General features: G+C 37.7%; 4 protein-coding genes across 7 annotated transcripts; 1 reads left to right on the forward strand and 3 right to left on the reverse strand.

Annotated features, from left to right (window-relative positions):
• Positions 1 to 431: 431 nt before the first annotated feature.
• LOC125469670 (acyl-protein thioesterase 1-like) lies at positions 432 to 4,174 on the forward strand. Of its 2 annotated transcripts, none has more exons than XM_048567313.1 (10): positions 432 to 568; positions 1,537 to 1,632; positions 2,122 to 2,236; positions 2,501 to 2,537; positions 2,622 to 2,691; positions 2,837 to 2,941; positions 3,195 to 3,345; positions 3,435 to 3,517; positions 3,699 to 3,792; positions 3,884 to 4,174. In XM_048567313.1, the coding sequence occupies exons 2-10, from the start codon at positions 1,602 to 1,604 to the stop codon at positions 3,969 to 3,971; spliced, it is 774 nt and encodes a 257-aa protein (XP_048423270.1). In that variant the 5' UTR covers positions 432 to 568; positions 1,537 to 1,601; the 3' UTR covers positions 3,972 to 4,174. The 2 variants fall into 2 exon arrangements, with proteins under 2 accessions (XP_048423270.1, XP_048423271.1); XM_048567314.1 differs by lacking the exon at positions 432 to 568 and adding an exon at positions 1,060 to 1,218.
• An 83-nt stretch (positions 4,175 to 4,257) lies between these two features.
• On the reverse strand, positions 4,258 to 6,850 carry LOC125469671 (deSI-like protein At4g17486). 2 transcript variants are annotated; one of them, XM_048567316.1, is made up of 4 exons: positions 6,658 to 6,850; positions 5,403 to 5,690; positions 4,923 to 5,003; positions 4,258 to 4,818 (listed from the first exon to the last, which is right to left on the reverse strand). In XM_048567316.1, exons 1-4 carry the CDS (start codon positions 6,809 to 6,811, stop codon positions 4,670 to 4,672), a joined length of 672 nt encoding a protein of 223 aa, XP_048423273.1. In that variant the 5' UTR covers positions 6,812 to 6,850; the 3' UTR covers positions 4,258 to 4,669. The 2 variants fall into 2 exon arrangements, with proteins under 2 accessions (XP_048423273.1, XP_048423272.1); XM_048567315.1 differs by having other exon boundaries at positions 4,258 to 4,821.
• Positions 6,851 to 8,385: 1,535 nt separating this feature from the next.
• Positions 8,386 to 11,243, reverse strand: LOC125469558. Its single transcript, XM_048566961.1, has 2 exons — positions 11,039 to 11,243; positions 8,386 to 9,820 (listed from the first exon to the last, which is right to left on the reverse strand). The coding sequence occupies exon 2, from the start codon at positions 9,751 to 9,753 to the stop codon at positions 8,716 to 8,718; it is 1,038 nt and encodes a 345-aa protein (XP_048422918.1). The 5' UTR covers positions 9,754 to 9,820; positions 11,039 to 11,243; the 3' UTR covers positions 8,386 to 8,715.
• A 3,091-nt stretch (positions 11,244 to 14,334) lies between these two features.
• On the reverse strand, positions 14,335 to 18,662 carry LOC125467921. Of its 2 annotated transcripts, XR_007251827.1 has the most exons (9): positions 16,526 to 18,662; positions 16,298 to 16,375; positions 16,056 to 16,208; positions 15,700 to 15,863; positions 15,408 to 15,555; positions 15,170 to 15,292; positions 14,997 to 15,084; positions 14,644 to 14,889; positions 14,335 to 14,562 (listed from the first exon to the last, which is right to left on the reverse strand). XR_007251827.1 is itself a non-coding variant. In XM_009370537.3 (8 exons), exons 1-8 carry the CDS (start codon positions 18,608 to 18,610, stop codon positions 14,723 to 14,725), a joined length of 3,006 nt encoding a protein of 1,001 aa, XP_009368812.2. In that variant the 5' UTR covers positions 18,611 to 18,662; the 3' UTR covers positions 14,335 to 14,722. The 2 variants fall into 2 exon arrangements, 1 of the variants encoding a protein (XP_009368812.2); XM_009370537.3 differs by having other exon boundaries at positions 14,335 to 14,889.
• Between the last annotated feature and the right edge of the window lie 2,267 nt (positions 18,663 to 20,929).

The raw sequence follows: 20,929 nt of genomic DNA on the forward strand, positions 1-20,929 counted from the left end.
ATGAGATGAAGAAAGTGGGACCAGCATAGCAAATAATCGCACTGAGATAGGACCAATGTCTAGCAACTTCTACTCTCTAAATAGACTGTGTACTCGTTTGAAAGTATTTTTAAAGATTTCGATCAATAATGTGTATTTTATAGAAAGTAATTTTAGCCTTTTATTATTGATTTACAAAATATTTTTTAGCACTTTAAAGTAGGAAACTTTCACGAAAATTTTTAGTACTGTTCATTTTAATAAAAAACCATATTTTCACACTAAAAATTCTATATAGTACTATTTATTTTATAGTTTTCGTTAAAATTCAAAGTTTTCTAATTATTTTCATTAGTTTTTCTTTTAAAACAGTTCTGGAATTTTCTTTTCAAAGCTTATTATTTCAGAGACACGTGGCACACATAGATGGTGTTACCTAGATCGACGGATGAGATTCTTCATCATTTTATTCTTCGACGCAAAACGACACTCTGAATTCCGAAGGCAGTACATCAAACGACAGGACACATGGGGTGAACATATATGGGGGAAGCAAGAGGAAGAAGACAGCGTCCGAGGCTTGTTTGAGGTATGTACTGACTCTGCATCAATGGCGTAAAACCCTAAAACCCAATTTTATTTTCTGCTCAATTTTATCTAATTTTATTTAACTTGCTTAACTTAATTTTAAAAAATCAGTATTTATGCTTCTATATCATTTCTGGTTTCTGTTTTGCTGTTTTGTAGTAGCCAAGCTTTAATTTTTGAGTTCTGGGATTTTTGCTTTGTACTTTTAATTGTATATTTTGATTGTTTTCCTGGATTTATGGTAAATATTACAAATTTTTGTAATGATTTTAGTTTTTCTCTTTTGGGATTTTTTTATTTGTGGTTTCTGGATTAAGGGGTGTTCGGAACAATATTAAAGATGCAATTTTTCTTGTTATTTTAGCCCGAATGGTTGAAAAGATTGATTGAAGCAGCCTATGGCTCATGTATATCTGTTTGGCATTTGGGAAGACCAAAACTCCTATATGCAGAACCCCTGAGTTTTTATTGTTCGAATGGGTTTGTGTTAGTGTTGTTCGGATTGGATTAAGGTTATTCGCGTTCTTGATAGGGTGAGGAAGATGCCGTATGATTGGTCGGGGGAGGGAAGTTAGCCTTAGCCTCGCCCGGCCCTGCTTCTACTTACAATCAAAAGCCTTGCCACGAGTGAGAAGCCAGTGGCGAATCTAGGTACAGATGGAAATCTATAATGAGCTGACAGCACTCAAATTGTATTTCCTGAGGCCGGAGTTTAGGAACTAGTTACATATTGACCTCACTAGTTTTCCAATGATCATGTACTGAATGTTAAATGTTTGCTAGCACTGTCGAAGTAATTTTATGCAACTGCTTGTTTGAGCTATCGGAGTTGCTCCAACATGTTAATTAACTATGTGTACTTTATATGTTTTAACATTATGGTTTCGTTGGAGAGCTTATAAATAAGCAATTTTAGGTGCTCGCAAAGAAGCCGGCGAATATGAATTTTTTGGTGTTTCTTCGTTGCAGGATCTGTGCTCTGTACACTTGCTGCAGAGGAGTTTGGTCAGTGGTATTTTCTTGAGGAACCAAATATGAGCTTTACTGGTCCCTCTGTTGGTTCTGGTTAGTTTGTTTGCATTTCTTTGCGCAGCCATCATTTGGTAAAGAAGTTTTGATACTGATTGCCATATCCATGAGTGGTCGCTGAGTGATGTCATTTTGTGTTTGTGTCAAACGATAGTTGGCCTTAACGGCTTAACCCTACCTATTTAATTGATCGTGTCAAAGGACTTGACACCAACAGGAGTCGACTCGTATATCCTATGAGCTAGAAGGATATGACTAGGATCCCATTTATTCTTAAATTAAACTATTACTCAAACAGTAATAATCTACCATCTAAGAACTAGCAAAAATAAGAAAAATTATCCTATACTTTTATAAGAATTTGTAAAATATTCTAGCAAAAGAACGAAGAGATCACTCACGCTTTTATGGTTCTTCCATTTTCCTTGTTGACGATTTTGGGCTATCTTTCATACTTATCCATTTGCCTGAGGTTTCATTGGTTCTGTTATTTGCACCTTTCTCATTAGGGTATCATGATTTCAGGTGGTAGAACTGCTAGAAGGGCGTTTGAGTTTGGAAGAACCTATGTAGTCAGACCTAAAGGCAAACACCAGGCCACTGTAGTTTGGTTACATGGCCTCGGCGATAATGGTTCAAGGTGATACTTTGGCCTCATTGCTTATGTTACCCTTTTTTTTTAAGGTTACACGGTAATTAGGAAACCGAGGAAGTTTTTGATTTAAATGACTTTTTATTAATTTCGAAGTTCCTTCGTAAAAGAGAACAGTAATTTTTTTAATATTTTTTTTATTTTTGCGAATTAAAACTAGAGACTCACATGATCTTTAGAAATTAGATTTATCCTTTTTTCATATACGTACACACTTGGAAGTCTTAAGATTTATATTTTTCTGTCTGACAGCTGGTCGCAGCTCTTGGAATCCCTCCCTCTTCCAAATGTAAGAATAAATACATACAAACAATTTGAATTGAATTTTCATAATTTACTGTCAATGACTTATGGTGAAAATTATGCGATGCAGATTAAGTGGATTTGTCCAACTGCCCCTACTCAACCAATTGCGGTTTTTGGTGGCTTTCCCTCCACTGCTTGTAAGTTTTTTTCATTAATAAATCCACACGTTAAAGTATATTCAGCAGTTGATCTGATTATAGTCGCAGAAAAAGAAAATGTCATTCGGTTTTTGGTGAATCGAAAGTAATAAACTCCACTAAAGCGGTTATGTGATTTAAACAGGGTTTGATGTTGGAGAATTTTCAGAAGATGCTCCGGATGATGTAGAGGGTTTGGATGCTTCTGCAGCACATGTTGCAAATTTGTTATCAACAGAGCCTGATGACAGTAGGTTTCTTCTTGCTCGATTTTAGCATTTGATGAACTCCAATTACTGCTATCGTTTGTTTGATTTTTTTCTGCACGGATGCTTAGAATTTCATTGCCCCTCTTGATTGATGAGATATTTTGAAAAGACAAGCTTGTAAATTATGACTAGCGTTTTTTCAAAGTAAACTCTATGCAGGATGTCTTGTCTACAAAACTCTGTTAATGCCATTATTCTAACACCATATACGCTTTTGAATTTTCTCTGTTACAGTTAAACTTGGAGTTGGAGGGTTTAGTATGGGTGCAGCTACTGCCCTATACTCTGCGACCTGCTTTGTTACAAGAAAATATGGGAATGGTAATCAATACCCATGCAATCTGAGTGCGGTTGTTGGACTAAGCGGATGGCTTCCATGTTCCAAGTTTGTCCTCTCACACTCTCCTTATCTCGGCTGGATTGTTTTTGCAGTGTATTTACGTGCCTATAGTTACAAATCCTTTTCTCTTTCAGGACCTTGAGTAAGAAGTTAGAAGAAGTAGATGAAGCTGCAAGGCGTGCTGCCTCCATTCCGCTTTTGTTATGTCATGGGAAAAGTATGCATATGATTATCTCTCGTGTAAAAATATTGTTCGTTTTATTTGTATTTTAAATTATCTGCATCGAAGAAAAAGCTTTGTTACATCCTTATCTCTAGCATCTTCTTGCGTAGGTGCTCTGTATTTTAAATCCTAAACCGGGCCTAGTTCATAATGCTGTGGATATGATTTATTGCAGGTGATGATGTGGTTCCTTACAAGTTTGGTGAGAAATCGTCACAGTCCTTAAGGTCAAATGGCTTTCAGGACATGACATTCAAATCCTATAATGCGTATGTGATTCTTAGATTATGTCGAAAAGTTGTTGCATATGAATTTATCAAGGCGACGAAATACAAGAATGATTGGTTTGAGTATATGCAGGCTTGGTCATTATACAATCCCGGAAGAGATGGACGAGGTCTGTGCTTGGCTAAGATCAAAACTGGGGCTTGACGGGACTTCTTCGTAGTACAGCCGTGAAAAACTCGAGTGACGGCAATGGAAGAGGAAGCAGAAGGGAAGTATGTAGCAAACAATAATTTCGAGTGTTTAGCACAACCTATATGTCATGTTATTATTTGGCTGGTGGCACTGGTTAAATCGATATTTGTGTGTAACTGACATTCATTATTTGAATTATGAACATGTCGTATGTGTCGATGTTCCTCTTAACTGCCTGAGATTTGCAATTTCTTGTCGAGTTATTTCTGCATATGTGTCAAACTACAGAAGAAATTAAATCTGAACTCGGCGGATGAGTACTCTTGCGAGACAAAATGAAACAATTTATAGCATCATTCCAACATTTGAAAAAATTACAGAAGAAATCAAAGACTAAAACACTCAGATTCGTTTCCACTTGCAAAAACAGTTCCCTTCCCTCGTGCACAAATCACAAATCATACCAAACTATGACCTAATTTCGGATTCCTCCGTTAAAAAAATTAAATAAAAAATGGCCGAAATAGTAGAAAAACAAGCGTCTAGTTGAACGCTTGTGCACACAGATAATGAATACAATTGAGGCTTTCTTTTGGAAAAGAGTTGCATGTACTTTCCTTCCAAGTAAGGCATCCATAACAATGACAGTCACACCAATAACTGGCCAAACCGCCCTTTTCCCGAAGGGTGACTCCTTCCTCTATCTGCAAAAGTTGAGGGTTTGTTTCACTTTTGAGCCTCTTTAACAAAAGTTACATCTCCACTTCCCGCCACCGGTGAAAGTGAAGCCAGTGGGGACAGCAGGCGTTTTTCTTGATCGTCATCAACTTCCGCTGACTCACGAGGCGTTGTGATTGATAGAGTTTCAGTACCATCTTCTGGACCCAGAAAAGAAGAACGTTAGGGATGTAACAACTAGAATCAGCACACTGAATACAGACACTATAATACTGAGTAGAAAATAGTCGAGGGAACTCACCTGACTCGTGATGGTATTCAGGTATTTGTTTAACAGTGGTCACTTGAAGGCTTTCGGGGAGAAGACAACTGCATAAGGCACCTGAAATTACAATGAAAACATGGTCTTAAAAACACTTAGAGAAATAAATCATACCCATTTGTGATTGCATGTCTCCGAGAATTACCAATCACCTTGAGAAGTAAAGGGCAGCACATAAATAATACGCAGAATATTACAAAAGAAGATGAAGACACAAATGAAAGCATCTAAATCCAACCCTCACAAATGATATGATTTTGATTTTGCGGTTTTAAAAGACATTCATACAGTCCTACCTGAACAAGAAAAGAAACTATTTCATACGGTAATTACATTCATCTCAAAGATTTATATCAGACTAAATCAATTAAAAATGATGCAAACGTAAATGAGTTCCAGCTAACACATACCAATGAAATATAGAACTACTAGAATAGTCAGTAGAAAAGTTCTCTTTACCTAGACGAGCAAGCCGATTCACCCATCCAGGAATCCGTTTTTCTGTCAACCTAAATGCCATCTCATCTGTGAAATGGTTGCAATTCTTGGTGATGAGATGATAGGTATCCCCATGATACTCTGCCGCAACATTCTCAATAAATGTCCGAAATTCAGAGGGAGGCATATTTATGCGGCCAAGTTGAATGGAACATCGATAAATAAAACCTGGGCAGCTCCTTGGTTCCACTTCAAAAACTCCGCTAACTGGGAAGTCATGGGCTCCAAAACCGTACTCTTTGCCATGGACTGTTTATACAACAGACAGATGATATCGTTAAACATAATTTCTCCTTATTTGCATCTCAAGGAAATGAACAACAATTAAACGAAGTCACTCATTGGTCAGTGCAATTTCCAGAAAGGATGATTCAAGATTCAGTTCAATTTGTAAAACAACTCTCATAAAAGCTTATAACAACACAATATCCAAACTCAATCAACCAGGAAAATATCTCCCAACACATCGAGAAATCTATCTCTAATACCTCCCCTAATCCTAAGATACGCCCAGAATCATCACGTGGCAGAAGAAAGTAGCGGTACAATAATACATAGAGTCAACTGGGGCTCATACATAATACACACACACCACGATATGCAGCACATTCCGATTAGCAGTTCTTCATAACCAAGCATAAAGGAACAAAAAAGCTGAACAATTTCATTTCACATTGTAAAACTTGATCACCATTGCACTATACGTAATGGTATACAACAGCATCGCTCTAGATCCTGGTGCAAACCTTTCAATTCATGTTGCTACACATCTAACTAATATTGGATGCAAAAGAAGCCAAAGTACTCAATAACATATCACAACACAACTACACCTTAAATATGTAAGCACATTCATACTTCAAAACAGCAAATAAGAGTCGAACAAATCCGAAAACCCGGCATCCTTCCTTCTCCATGTAAGTATTGAAAGTGCCAATCTTTTTTTTTTTTTTTTTTGCTTCAAAAACCAATCTTTAAACACATAAACAATAAGAATAAATGCATATCCATCGCAATTAAGCATGCCCAGAAAAGGAAACAAACGAATCCAAAAATTAACTAAACAAAACCCAACAGAGAAAACCAAAATGAAAAGATACCCAGATCACCAAAACACATAAAAAAACGAAAAATCAAACAGAAAGGAAACAATTTTCAGAATTTTCAAAAGAAAAGAAAAAAGGAAAGGATTCGAAAAGGTCCTAGAATTTTTTACCTTCAATACCGGAGTGAAAGATTCCGAGACCGAACCAGACGGTGTAATTATTGAGGGGGGTGAGGTCGTAGACATTCAACACCACCTGAGTCTCGTTGCCCTTTCTGCTGTTTTCAATCCCGCCTCCGCGTAGAGAGGTGCTCTCCGACCCCATTTTTACCCCCAATTCTTTTCGAATTTCTGAAAAAAAAACCCCACAAAGGTTTCCAATTTTGTGTTGTTGTTCTTCTCCTCCCCTTCCCAGTCCGTCGGACAGACAGAGAGAATGTTAAATGCGACGCCTTCAGTTCAGAGATCCGTCTCCCGGCGAGACGAGGAAAAATATAGAAAGCTTTGGGGCTTTTGATGAACAAATTAAAAACGAAAAATAAATATAAACAAACAAAAATAAAAGTTTATTTTCAAAAATGGAAGGCCATCATGGGCGAAGACAAGGTGGAGAAATCTGTATGACTGTCGTTTATACTATTTCACACGTTTACAACACTAAAACTCCATGGTGTTCGGAATACTGAATCCTCCAGACATTTTGTCCTGTCACATTTTAGTTTTCATATTTTTTATTAAAGATTTAATGGTTAAAAATTTCGTATTACCTGATATGCGAAAGTATTATTAAAAATCATGTTATAATAGTAGTAGATGATATTTACTTTGAGAAGATAGATCTTAGATAAAATTGGTTCACGTTATTATAACGTATTGAAGTCACATGATGATAAATTACTAAAATCATTTTATGCGATTTATGTATTTTTTTTCTTCTAGACAGTGACGGACCAAAAAAAAATATTGGGATGTCAGTAAGAATAGCGTGCAAAATATTTTAGACGAAGTAGCATCCAAATTAGCATTTCATCAAGCCTTGGTAAGCATGAGATCGTTTGTCAAGTCGTATTGCACACCTATCAACAGATGCGAACAACTTCCGAACCAGCATGTTTATTAATATCAATAGCTTTTGAGCAATGATACCACAAATACCTGACGATTGAACCTATCGATATATGCCTATAGAAACACATACAGAGGTATGAGGTTGACAGCTAATTTGCCCAATGCCTTATAAAAGTTATTCGTCGAGAAGTTAGAAGGTGGCTCAGGAGGACTAAAGACGGCCTAACTTTTTTTATGGAGAATTTTGAGCTTGCAAGGTCGGCTGACCTACCTTAGCTTTGTAATTTTTTTTTTTTCTGGAGCACAGTATTAAAAAGTAAATGCACTTATTTTAATTTTTTCGAATAGCAATAGCATGAAGCTGTAATTTTTTGAACTTTCAAAAATTTGGACTGGTGGACCACTTTGGTTGTCGTTGTTTGACCGACTGTGAATTTCGCGGGAGGTGTTTGAGGAATAGCGAGAAATTTTGGAGCGCTTTCTCGCGAGATGTTTAGGGTAGTCACGTGGGGTCATTGAGGAAAGGGAGTGGCACTTTCGTCCTTTGACCGCAACAAGAAAATTGAATTAAAATAATGAGTGGAAAACAGAAAACCGGACCCGGTTCACGTAATGGTCCAACACGAGTACAGGACCTTGAGACCATCCTGCACCGCACTCTGCATTTTTTTTCTAATTTTTGAATTGCTTCTGTAAAAGCACTTCTACTCCAGCATAAAACTTGTAATTAAAACCAAAACCTTAGACTGAATCCAAGACGCCACGTAACGGTAAACACATTCATGTAAATTCCTCTCATATGAAACAGCTAAAAGAGGTAGCGACACATGATAAGTTAGAAATATCATCCCGTTTCATGTAAATCTCTCGCGGTACAAAGAGGTACTCTCGTTAATTGCCGGAGAAAAATTACAAATACGCGAGTCCTGCGAAATAAACACATAAATACATTTCTTCAATATATCTCTCAGCATCATATTTATAATCTTTGGTTCGTTAACAGAATGTGAAGGAAGAGGTTTCACCGGGCAGAAGCAAAACAATCAGTAAGCTACTGAAAGCTGCCCAACACAGAACTGGACCAAACTTACTTTCAAACCTTTCGGGAAAACGAGGGCGACGGAAAGGAAACAGATTCGCTGATCTCTCAAACGTATGCAATCATGGCTGGTGGTTGTCTGGTGTTGTCCGTCGCCGGAGGCGCGCACTGCGCCTCCTGACACCTGAGTCACCGTCTGAAGACTCGTTATCCTCTTCTACGGTTGAAGATGCAGCTTCACCCTCGTAGCTCTCCCCCCATAGTCTGTTTGATCTCCTTCTCATACTAACTTGTGCTCTGGTTCTTGTGGTTCCATACCAGCTGCTGCTCCTCGAACTGGACCCAGGTCGAACTACTCTAACTAGAAAGAATATGGTTAGCCAGCCCGCACCGTCATCAGCCGGCAAACTACTGCTATCATCACCCCTATCCTCTCCAACTGAAGATTGGATTGAGCTGAACAGGTCAGCAATATCCCTCTGTCGCTCCAAACTCCTCCAGGTACGCTGTCGCTCTGGGTCTGCCTCTGATGGGCGCACTAATGGATGCTCCAGCCTCGCATGCTTCCTGAGATCTGCATAGGTTCCATTATAATTACATGTCTCACAAGAACAATTTCTTGATTTTGCATTCATGAAACAACGAGCAGGCTCCACAATAATCCAATCTGTTATCTCCCCACGGCAGAGGGGGCACACAAGCTTCGGCTCTGCCTGATGCTCACAAGATACGGAATTCATGGAGGAGAGCTCATCCTCAATTGTAATATCATTTTGCACTTGAGTAATTGTTGATTCAAGAGTTTCAGATGGAGACAACTGAGTATCTGAAATCTGAGTTGCTCCTTCTGGCGGGATAGTTGGTGAGGTTTCTGCCGAAAATGACTTGCAATACTGGTCTAGACAGTTTGAATGGCGGTAGCTTGTGTCACACATGTAAGGGCGGCACCCTTTCTCATAGGATGAACATATTAGGAGAACAGCATTGTGTGGATGCTCCAAGCAAACGGGGCATCTGGCTTCTTCCCATTCTTTCAAATTGTCCTCGGTTTCTGAAGGAATTTTGGGCGACGACCACCTTGTATGACTGGAGCTGCATGGATAAGGAGATGCTCTATACCTATCACGAGAAACAGAACGTCCCCTTCTATCCTTAGGCATTTTGAGCTCTCAAAGATGCTTCACACTCTCCCGACTCCAATGCTCTCCCAATATGATAGTAGCAGAGCTATTGAAACAGAAAAAAGTCCACATTAACATGAGTAAGAGAACAACAACCTGCTTTACAGATTACAGATGGTGTTGAACTTAAGTCCATACCAAGAACAGGCAGCAATGACAACATTACAAAAAGAAGATCTCATATATTCAACAAACAAAAAGAAAAGCTTCAATTACATTCAAGAATTTAAGCCAACACCACACGTGATTAAATGCATATGAGCACACAATTCCGAAATCTCAGAGGCCCCCAAAAGATAATACACTGAAAGTAACTTGTTCCATAGTTTGAAAGTATTACTTTTGAGTACTGAAACAACAATTAGAAACAAATGATAACGTCAATACAAACGAAGCCTCAACGCATGTCATTGAAGAGAATAAATACTAACAACACAAAGATGACCGTAAAATCAACATATAACTATTTCCACAACCAGAAATCAAAACTAACATAGGGATGCACCTCCCACAATGGCATAACTACGACAATGCCATTTTCGTCAATTATCGTACGGCATCAACCTGGTACTTCTCCTTTAATAACAAAGTATTAACCTGCTTCTCTTTCTTTCCAAAACATTAAGTACAGTGTAATAACAAGGACTGAAACTCTGTAAGTTGATTACAGACCTGAAAGTTCAGCTATGATATCGAACAAATTCATAGGGCTGGTTTGGGACTGCTCTTATAGGACGCAGTTGTGCTCATCAGTGCTTTTGTTAGAAGTGCTTTTATTAGAAACCCTATGATTTTGTTAGAAAAAATCCAAGTTCTTTACGAAGAAGAACTTAACACGTGCATCTCCAGAAAGCGCTTCTATGATCCATAAGCACTTTTAATGCTTTTCCCAATTCAAAAGCGGTCCCAAACATGCTCATAGTTACAATCCAATCAAAACTACCCACCATCGTAAACTACCGGCTCAAACATGAATAATGAAGCAACAAAAACAAAAAATCCTTAATTTCCTTATCCAAATACATCAAAAAAGCAAAACCAACATCAATTTCACGGCTTTACCTAAAAAATCAGAAGCCCCAAAAAGCTCAAATCCCCAATTTTTCAAATTCCACCATTATTGAGCTAACAGCTCAATTCCAAATTTCATCGCTCAAAACACCAAAATCGAGCCGAGAAAAACTTGAACCGAGACAAAAATCCGAAAGCATTCAGATCCAGCTACAATCGGCGGTCAAATTAGGTAAAGGATGAGAAAATTTACCAGATTGAAATCGGAAGAAAACAAAATCCCCAACTTGAAACTCCGATTCAAATGGATTTGACTCGGCGGAGACGCTAGGATCTAAAGCCTAGCTGGAACAGATGATCGCATAAGAGAGAGGAAGAGAGAGAGAGGGGATGAAGATGCAGCCTTTCTAGGTAACTGATTCAGCAGCGGCCGCCGAGAAGGAAAGAAACAGAAGTGGGAGCCGAGAGGAATATATATATATAAAACAGAAGGGATCTCCATTTTTCAAAAAAAATAGGATTATCATCTTAATCTTAATCATTAGATTTGACTTTAATAAAATTTTATGGTTGAAATTATGTAGCCTTTGATTTAATCTCAATCACATAATTTCATTAAAATTAAATCTAACGATTAAGAAGAATATCCCAATTTTTTAAAAAATGAAGATTCCTTCTCTCAAAGGGCATATGTCTCGTATACGTTACTTACATATCATTTGTATGCACATACACGACTTGCTGTATCTGAGAATTTTTTTAATTCGAATATCACCGTCATACTGTCTGATGGTTTTATAACTCGTACAAAATCAAACTTACCAAGAAATTTATTGTACCGTAAATCATTATTCATTTTATAACGCGTGATAATAAATTAATAATATCAGATGATAATGAATATAATAAGGTGTGAGTTGACATGGACGACTACGGTACACTCAATTTTTTAATTTTTTTTTTTTTGAATTTATGCTACTTAGTAATAGAACATTTTTTGTTAATCAAAATTTTATAAAAATACTGTCATGTCCCTCTCACAAAAAATTAAAAAAAATATTATAGACAATTTAGTAATTACATGCAGCATAAATTTTCATTTTTTACTAAACATTCAGCATAAAGTTTTCACTTTTTACACACTTATTTAATTAAAAATTAAAAATTTTATTTTTGTCGCTCTCAACCACACTTGTTGGGTGTCTAGAGTTTTTTAGTAGTAATAATAAATTACTAATTCTATTTAGAAGTTTGTATGGTTATAGAAATCGGCGTCGTTTTATTGTAGTTGGAGGTAGATGGTACTTGAAAGGCGGCGATGATACGGTCTTAGCTTAGTATTATACCTGGATAGATAATATTTTCGAAAGAAAAAGAAAACAAATAAATTAAGGTGAGATTTTTTCGTTGAGAAGATTATAATTAAGGGCTTAATGATGAGTATATATTAATAAATTGGATTTGTAGGCTTAACAAATGTGTTAATCACAGCCCATTGACTCTAATGTTTAATCTTTTAAGGTCACTGTTGGATAAATTCCGGTTTAGACGTTATGTGGCTAGTCGCCATTCTGATAAATTCTTATACGAATTAATAAATAGTGTCTAGACCTGATTCTTGTCCGCCACCATACTAGCGTCTTTTAGAATCTTGATTAGGATTAATAATACATACCTTCTTGTGTTTTGATTCTTGAAGGATGCAGGCAGAAATCTTCTCAGAAGGTAGGCTTTCAAGTTTCGTGTTTCTTTGAATTATGGGAGAGACTTCCTTTATATATAGTGGAATGATAATCCTAGGAAATTTTTCTTCTTGTTTAAGCCTTATATTATTTAGATAATTAATTAATGTAAGTGTGTTTCTGACAAAAGTTTTTTTTTTAATGCGTGTAAGGATACAATTAATGTCAACAAATAGGACTGTGCCAAGTGTTAAAATAATCTTATTATTAAATCAGCTACTAATTTAAACTTCGAGGACGGAATTTGAATTTGGATGTGTAGTTAGTAGTAGAACGAATATTTTCACAACTCTTTGTCAATGAAATATTCGCTCAACCAAAAAGAGTTGTGAAATTATTCTTTGAGAAATTACACTTCATCATGCAAACATGGTCATAATCACATTGTGTAGGGACTAGGGTGGATTTGCTCCCCTCTATGCACCGAATTTAGAGCATCTCCACACATTTAAGAAGGCTAATATAGAATATTACTCGTATTAAAAAAAAAAATGATTAAGTACCTAAATCCTTCCAATTTTTTGATGTGATTCCAAATTAGTTTTTTTGTTTTTCAAAAGGGAATTGTTATTAGCACTCCAAAAATCTCATTTGGCACTTCAAACTTTCTATAATTAGAAAGAAAAATACACTTAAGAGGAGTGTACAATGAAATTTTTGGAATACTAATAATAATTTCCTTTTAAAATTTTCAAAAGAGTAACCAACATATAGGAAATATCACTTTCGCTAAGTTCCAAGTTAAGAAATCGTTAAGTGTTTACATGGCCTTCATGATCAAATTTTTGTTAATAACGTGGAAAAATCTCATAATTTCCAAATCTACGTGGATTTCTGCTCATTAAATAGGTCCCGATGGATGCCAAACCTCATAATACTTCTTCGAAACCCTAACCTCTTTTTCGTCTGAAACTATACTTAGGGTTGCAAACTTAAGAAACCAGCAATTGTAGTGACGTGCCTCGGAGATTGCGCTTAAGTACCGATGAATTAGTCTAGTATCTATAGTTCTTGTAAATACCACGAATATCACGTCATGAATTCAGAAGGTTAGGATTAATTTGATCATGAATATCACGTCATTAAAAGTTGCTCTATGAGATTTGTCCACATTAGTAAAAAAGTTTGACCATGAATGTCACGTAGGCACTTAACGAATTTCTTACCTTAGGACTTAACGGAAGTGATACTCCAATACGTTGGGTACTCTTTTAAAATGTTTGAAAACGTTGAGATTAATTTAAAATCACATCAGAAAATTAAGGGTTTTACGTACTTTTCTTGAAAAATCACATTCAAAATTTTTTATCCTAAAACATTGGTAGAGGACTAATTCAATTCGAGTGCATGAATAATAAATCATTTTAACCCCTAGGTACACATGCAGTGCAACAATCTAAAGCTCGAAACAATATAATTGTAGACAGATTATTTGACATGTCAAAACTAATTAAGGGTTCTGGTAGGAAGGTAGGAAGCCTGGCCGGGCCAGGAAGGTTTCCTGCAGTTTCACCGTCTTTTCTGAGGGCCACAACCACAGACAGCAAGGAAAAACTAGGCATATACCTTCCAAAAGCACATGCTGCCTCACCCCCCACAACAAATCATGCCAAATTCCTAGTAATAATTCAACGGAAAATCATTTCCGCACTCCCTATTTTCATCTCCTTGCATTTCTCCTCTTATTTCTGACTACAACGTTGAATAAATCAACGGTGAATCGAGGAAAATAACCAAGTAAGGTAGTGTAGGCCGGGAAGTGCGAAAATCATTTTCCTAATTCAATTCTATCCTTCTCCATCTTCAGTATTGTAATCACAATCTTAAGTGGAATATTAATTCATGGGAAAAGAAAAATATCTGAGGTCTACATGTTATTATGTTCTATACAATATATTCTATAGGAAAGTCCACAATCAAGGCCTTGATGAAAAAATTGCAGGACCATCCAGCTACCGAGGACCGAAATTTTCATATACTTCAGCCTCCGTCTGCATACGCTACCTGTCCGCCCTATCACATACCGGTGCAAAAACTGCAAAAACGGCACCCAACGTGACTAAACCTACTGCAAGATTCATTAGACTGCACATGACAGCGGACGGCAAAACTTAACCATGTCTCAGCACGTGCACTTCCTCCTCCTGGTGATCCTGAAATATTTACATGAGCGTGTAGGCGAGCTTCAATATTTGTCACTTGATATTCATGGCAGCTGACATGGCGCGTAGATCCTTTGCAATTTCTGAGAAGGTTGGCCTAGTGTTGGGGTCAGATGACCAGCACCTTTCCATTAACGATCTCCATGTTGGATCGCACCAGCTTGGGATTTCAGGTCGGAGACTGCCTTTTATTATACCAGCTGAAAATATCATAATAAAATGCTTTTAAGCAAATTTTGATCGCCCATAAGAAGAAAGCAATTCAGTTGTCGAACTTCTATTTTGCTAAGATTAACTTAATGAATACCTATCATTTCCTCTGAGCGTAGGCGTCCATATGGTTCCTCCCCGGTCAAGAGCTCCCACATCACAATTCCAAACGAGTACACATCAACCTGCGAAGTCATTCAAAAACAGTATTGTAATCGACAAAAGGACATGAAAACTAGAAATGTTTGGTCATTTAATGGTGATCTTCACCTTTTCTGTCACCAAGTTGTTGTTGCCGCTCAAAAGTTCAGGAGCCATCCACGGTATGGTACCTCGTACTCCACCAGAAACAAGTGTCCTCTGCTTGATCTTTGATAAGCCCAGATCACCAATCTAATGCATTAAGTTGAAATTTCAAATTAGTAAGTGGAAAGAAAATATTCTTAACAAGAATAAAGGTAGAAGAAATTCTAATAAAACCACCCATATTTTTTCCCGGGCTGCATACCTTGCACACTGGACGCTGAGGGTCCCTCATATTCACAAGAAAGTTATGCGATTTCAGATCAAAATGGACAATGTTCTTCTCATGAAGATATTCCATACCAAAAGCTGCATCCATTGCTATAATCAGCCTCTTTCGACGATCAATAGTCCTGTGAATCAGAAATGCAACTTCAGAAAATGATCTCCTGCATTATTCATTGCCAGGTCTACGAGCTATATACTAAAGATTGGGAAACGACAGTCACAGCACTACAACTTTCAAATCCTTGTATTATGCTGTAAAACTATCTTACCGGTCTTTCTTTTGCAAAACTTGTTTTAAGGAGCCATTCACCATGTACTCTGTCACCGTTGCCAAATCCGTCACTGGTCCATCTGACACTACACCATAGAATGCCACGATATTTGGGTGGTGAAGCTGGCTGAGTATGCGAGCTTCCTTCCAAAAATCAGCAAGCTGCAGAGAAATAAACAGGCGTCAACACAGCACGCAGGTATAAAAGTGCACGCAATCATAAAAAACAATCTAGAGATGTTATCCTCTCCTAACCTTCTTTCTACTCCATGCAAGCATAAAAAACAAGATCTCTTTTTCATGAAAAGTAAATAACGGAATATTTATGCTGAACAATGCGAATGAAAAAATTACCAATCGCTCTTGCTTCACTGTGTCTTCAGTAAAGCAGCTTGGCTTAATCTTCTTTATAGCAACATCAGAACCCTTCCATTTTCCATAGTAAACGGTTCCATATGTTCCCGAACCAAGTTCTTTTATGAACTCAAGGTCAGAACTTTTGATGGTCTGTGTAACAAAGTGGAGAACATCAATCCTACATTCCATTCACGCTCCACATGCTTATAAAGCAGAAATTGTATATGATCAAAAGCTACCTGAAGCTCTCGAGTCGCTAGATGGGCATAAAACGCAGCCAGATCACTGGAGGTTCCACCAATTACTTTATTGTTGGCCTAAGAAAACATAATCATAAGTCGAAGCTGAGTAAAGTATACTTTGAATAGTAAAGCTACTAGAAACCTATAACAAATGTTATTTTTTTCCTTCTGATTTCTCGTATATTGACAGTAATAAAAGGAGATAAAATATCTTCAAGTAACTACCTTTTCATCAATGGTGATACCAGATGAAGGGTCCTGTTGGACCTCCTCATCATGCACATTATCCTTCTCTTTCTTAGCTGAATTCTGGGAGGCAGGATTAGGTGCAACTCCATTGGATTCATCGACTTGATGATCTGGGGTAAATTGTCCTTCATCCATGAGATCTATAGGCTTTGATTGATGTTTGACATCAGAAGACACAACACTGCTGGCATGAGAAGAGAGTTGAGGAGCTTCCACTTCTTTGGATGATGACAGTGAGAGGTTATGCAAAGAAACACTCACTGAAGCTGGGACTCCGCTACATGAAACTTGTATGTCATTAATGCCATTTTTGCAATCGTGTAAAGCGTCGATGACTGCTTCCCCATCAGGCAACTTATTATCACCTTCCAATCCATTACGACAGCCCACTTCACTTGGAAAGCCGGAGGTGTTAGCAACCTCATGAGAGTCCATCAGGCGCGTCTCCTTCTCAAGCTCACAATAACCGGGCATTCCATGAAGATTTTCATATGAAGTTTGATATGGACATTCACACTTCCCAAACTTAGAACCAGTTAGGCGATCTTCCAGAATGTCCATTGTCTTCACAGATGGAGATGAACTCTCAATGGCATCAGAATTCACAAGAGATTGATTTCCCACGCCAGTATATGCACCACAATTACCTGAATAGGATCCGCTCGGATTATCTATCAGGTAGCCGTCCTTCGTTGAGCTAGAACCCATCATCCTCAGTCTTTCTTCCATTGCATGCTCCGAGAAACCAGAACATTGCCTCCATAAACTCGGATTATATACTCTTACAGGCTGCCCCTGCTTTGCAATTTTCAAATTTGGCCTAAGCCCTGGGTAGCATTTTCGTGCTGAAATTCCCTGCCTTGTTCGATGGCTCCCCATCTCAGCTATGTTGATCCGATTATGGTTCCAAACATGGTAATGACAACACCGCTTATTTCTAGCATCATTCACACCAAACCTATGGTTACGAATCCGGCTCTTTAAGCTGCACCACGCCCTATCACCACTACAAGAAGACTTCACAGGATACACAGTAGTTCCAGCCAAAGAATCACTGCCCCACTCCCAAGGCATAATGTTTTCTCTGTTCACATAACTAATCCCAGCCATTCCATTGTTTCTATAATCCAGCTTAGCATCACTACAACAACCGTTACAACCCGGTACTGGTTTCGCAGGTGGCGCCTGACTCGACCTCCCAACCCCATTACACAAATCCCTCCCCGACCTCCCCGAATAGCACTGCCCATAACTCTTACCTTTCAACCTCAAATTCCCATCTCTGGGATTCAACGGACTAGCCCGAGACACCGAAAAACTTTCTAGATTATCACCACAATTAGTCCCTAATCTGTTATCAAAAGATCCACCCTTTTGGGATTCACCCAAAAACCCCATTTCCACATCACTCTCACCAGCACCAAAACGACGCCGAAAAGCCGATTGCTTTGCAAGCAATTGCCGTTTCAGCACCTTTTTTCTCAGCGATTCATCGCCGGACCGTCCGCCCCCAAAGTTCTTCACCGCCGTCTTCTCCTCCACATGAGCTTCGCCGCCCAAATGGCGGTGGTGGGTTCCTACATGTTCGCTCTCCGACTCAAGCCCATTACTAAATTTCACTCCTTTCACGCAATTCACATAACCATTGACATCATCACTGACATTGCTACAACAAACAAAGACCCAGAGCCTCGGGGACTTACCGTACAGCTCCAGCTTGTCGTACTCTTCGATCATGCACCGAACGTCGTCGTCTGACGCCACGATGACTAGAGGGGCGGCTGAGTCGGAGTCGGAGCCGGAACCCGGGAGCTGGTACACGAGGGTGAATGAGGGGTTACTGTTGGGGCAAAGATCCAAAATCTTTGATCGGAGCTTGGAGTACACGATGTTGCGGTCCACAGATACGATTCTGGCCTCACCGCCGACGTAGCGGAGCTTCCCGGACGGCGGGCGGGTATGGAACGCGCCTTTAAAGCAGCAGACGAGCTTCAGCTTCTTGGGCTGGTGGCAAGTTGGCCTTCTGCGACGGGAGAGAGGTGGCTCTTTCATGGTAGTCATAGAGAGAGAAACTGAGGAGTGAGAGAGCGAACGTTTGGGTGTTGAGAAACAGTTTGTGCGTGTGATATTAACATTTGTACTTGTATGGGAGCGTAGCAGGGGGAAATCAACTCTTTGCCCCGAGAGTGTCTCGAAATTTCCATGTTGCCACTCTGTTTCCACATGAATTTTTGTTGCTTTTTGTGTTTTACAACTTGTATGAGGTTGCTATGTATAAATAAATATATTTATTTCATGAATAAACCTAATTAATTTAATAAATAAAAAAAACCAAAGTTAGTGTTTTTTAAATAAATTGTGTGGGAATCATGTGACTTCTCTCACATATTTTCCCTCCTTTTTTTCTTTTTGGACTGATGTAAATTGAAAAGTGATATAATAAATTGTAGGTGGCTGGAAATAAAAATTAATTATTTGTATTAAATTTCAGAAGAATTAGGAAGATAAGGTACCCTTTTTTAGGTTAAAATCCCACCTATTATGATTCTTGTGAAATAAGAACCCTCCAATTATAAAAAATATAGGAATTTTCTTGTTGATCTGATTTTGTGGTCCTAAACCTAATCCAATACACATGGGATTTCTTCTCATCCCTCAAATGGTGGAGGTTGTTGTGTAATTTTAATTTATTTCGGTGTATGTTTGAGTCTGAGTCTAATACACGTCTAGTTGTGATTTTGTGGTTAAGATTTCATTGTTTATATTTTGTAAGTACAAGTGTGCTATTTTGCTTTTATTGATTGTGGAGGATAGAAAATATACATGTGATTGAGATGAATCATGTGAACACTTGAATGGTATGAATATCGAGTTTTCTTTTTCATTTGACATGTCTCTATTAAGAAATAAAATTTATACGTTCATATCAATTACAGAAAATTCAAGAGTGACTATGAAGATATACACACTTTGAATTAATCATGTTAAACGGGTCGTTTTCGTGTCATTTTCGTGACATATCCATTATCTTAACGGATTATTACTTGTCAAACTCGTTATCTTAACAAGTGATCTGATAATGACTCAATTTGTTAATGACTCTTGTCGAGTTATAGGACCATGCAAGAAATTGTGATTTATAAATGTTTAAACTTATATTTTATCGAGTTGTTCATAGGTGACTTGATAATGATCCAACTAATTAATAGATTGATCCAAAACATTTTATTTGAGCGTTGTTTCGTATCAAATTAACAGATTGAATAAGAAATTACTAAGCCTACTCTGAATCCATATTTCATTACTTAATTTCATACGCGTGTATCACTTTTCCATCGACAAAATAAATGCATGACTTTTCTTGTTATCAATTAACCGTCCATATTTATTAGTTGGGAAAATGATGCTTCAAGGTTTATTTTAAAGATTGGTACGATGAGGTGGAAACCGTTGATTGGAGGACTAACCAAAATTTAATTAAAGAGTGGCATTTGTGTTAATAAGATGCCATGCAAGGGCATTACTTTATTGAACGCAGGGATTCTCGTAGGATGATGCCATGCCATTTGGCCTGTTGGCAGTTTTATTCTAACGAGATAATTTGTCTTCTAGTGCAGTCAGGAAACCTCCACACAAAGCAAGCAGTTGAAGATAGTTAGTCCACGCCACCTTGCGCCCGGTTGGAAATTATTGGTAACATCAGTCTTTTTCAAGGCATAACGAATTTGCATGGGAAATGCAAAGTAGGATGAAAGAATAGAACTACCTCTAAAGATTAGTCAAGCAAAAATAATGTCAAAAGATTTAATCGTGAATCGAACCAAATCGAGACATTCAGTAAACATTACAACTTTTTAAATATTAAATTACATGACAATCCTAATAAGTTAATGCTTGTTTAGAAGTATTTTTTAAATAACTCAAGAGCTTTTAGATAAAATATTTTTTTTGATTTCAAATGCACTTAAAATACTTCCTGTAAAAAATACGAGTTATGTGCTCATTGTAGAAAACACAAGTCAAGTGTTTTTTCGACATTTACTTGCGTAAATTTTCTAACATAAGTCTATTTTAAATTTACAAAAAGCGTATTCAGTAATTTTAAATATCATTATAGATGAGTTCCTATGAAAAACAAAAATAAGAATATTCAAAATTGCAACCTAATTCTAATTCTTATCTTATTCTTATTCCTTATCGTCTATCGATTAATTATTCCAAAATGATTTGGATTCTCACACGTATAAGTTTAAACGCCGACAGCGGGCGTAAGTTAGCCTCTGAGCCGACGTGTACGCGGGCCACCGATGATTCATTCCCGCCAGAAAACAACAAAAGCGGCACCTCACTTTTTAACCATTTTTCAGTTTCTGATGACAA

This window comes from the organism of the source record quoted next, unplaced genomic scaffold (assembly GCF_019419815.1).
Source record: "Pyrus x bretschneideri cultivar Hongxiangsu unplaced genomic scaffold, Pyrus_bretschneideri_v1 Contig44, whole genome shotgun sequence".
Lineage (NCBI taxonomy): Eukaryota > Viridiplantae > Streptophyta > Magnoliopsida > Rosales > Rosaceae > Pyrus > Pyrus x bretschneideri.

Excerpts from the sequence above, each read along its gene's own strand:
- LOC125469670 (XM_048567313.1), top strand. The coding sequence starts at position 1,602 with ATGAGCTTTACTGGTCCCTCTGTTGGTTCTG. Across the intron at positions 1,633-2,121 it reads TGGTCCCTCTGTTGGTTCTG|GTGGTAGAACTGCTAGAAGG; the intron begins GTTAGTTTGTTT and ends TCATGATTTCAG. Across the intron at positions 2,692-2,836 it reads TGGCTTTCCCTCCACTGCTT|GGTTTGATGTTGGAGAATTT; the intron begins GTAAGTTTTTTT and ends TGATTTAAACAG.
- LOC125469671 (XM_048567315.1), bottom strand. The coding sequence starts at position 6,811 with ATGGGGTCGGAGAGCACCTCTCTACGCGGAGGCGGGATTGAAAACAGC. Across the intron at positions 5,004-5,402 it reads GAATCGGCTTGCTCGTCTAG|GTGCCTTATGCAGTTGTCTT; the intron begins GTAAAGAGAACT and ends TTGTAATTTCAG. Across the intron at positions 4,822-4,922 it reads TGAATACCATCACGAGTCAG|AAGATGGTACTGAAACTCTA; the intron begins GTGAGTTCCCTC and ends TTCTGGGTCCAG.
- LOC125469558 (XM_048566961.1), bottom strand. The coding sequence starts at position 9,753 with ATGCCTAAGGATAGAAGGGGACGTTCTGTTTCTCGTGATAGGTATAGA.
- LOC125467921 (XM_009370537.3), bottom strand. The coding sequence starts at position 18,610 with ATGACTACCATGAAAGAGCCACCTCTCTCCCGTCGCAGAAGGCCAACT. Across the intron at positions 16,209-16,297 it reads TAGCGACTCGAGAGCTTCAG|ACCATCAAAAGTTCTGACCT; the intron begins GTAGCTTTTGAT and ends TTTGTTACACAG. Across the intron at positions 15,864-16,055 it reads CAGTGAAGCAAGAGCGATTG|CTTGCTGATTTTTGGAAGGA; the intron begins GTAATTTTTTCA and ends ATTTCTCTGCAG.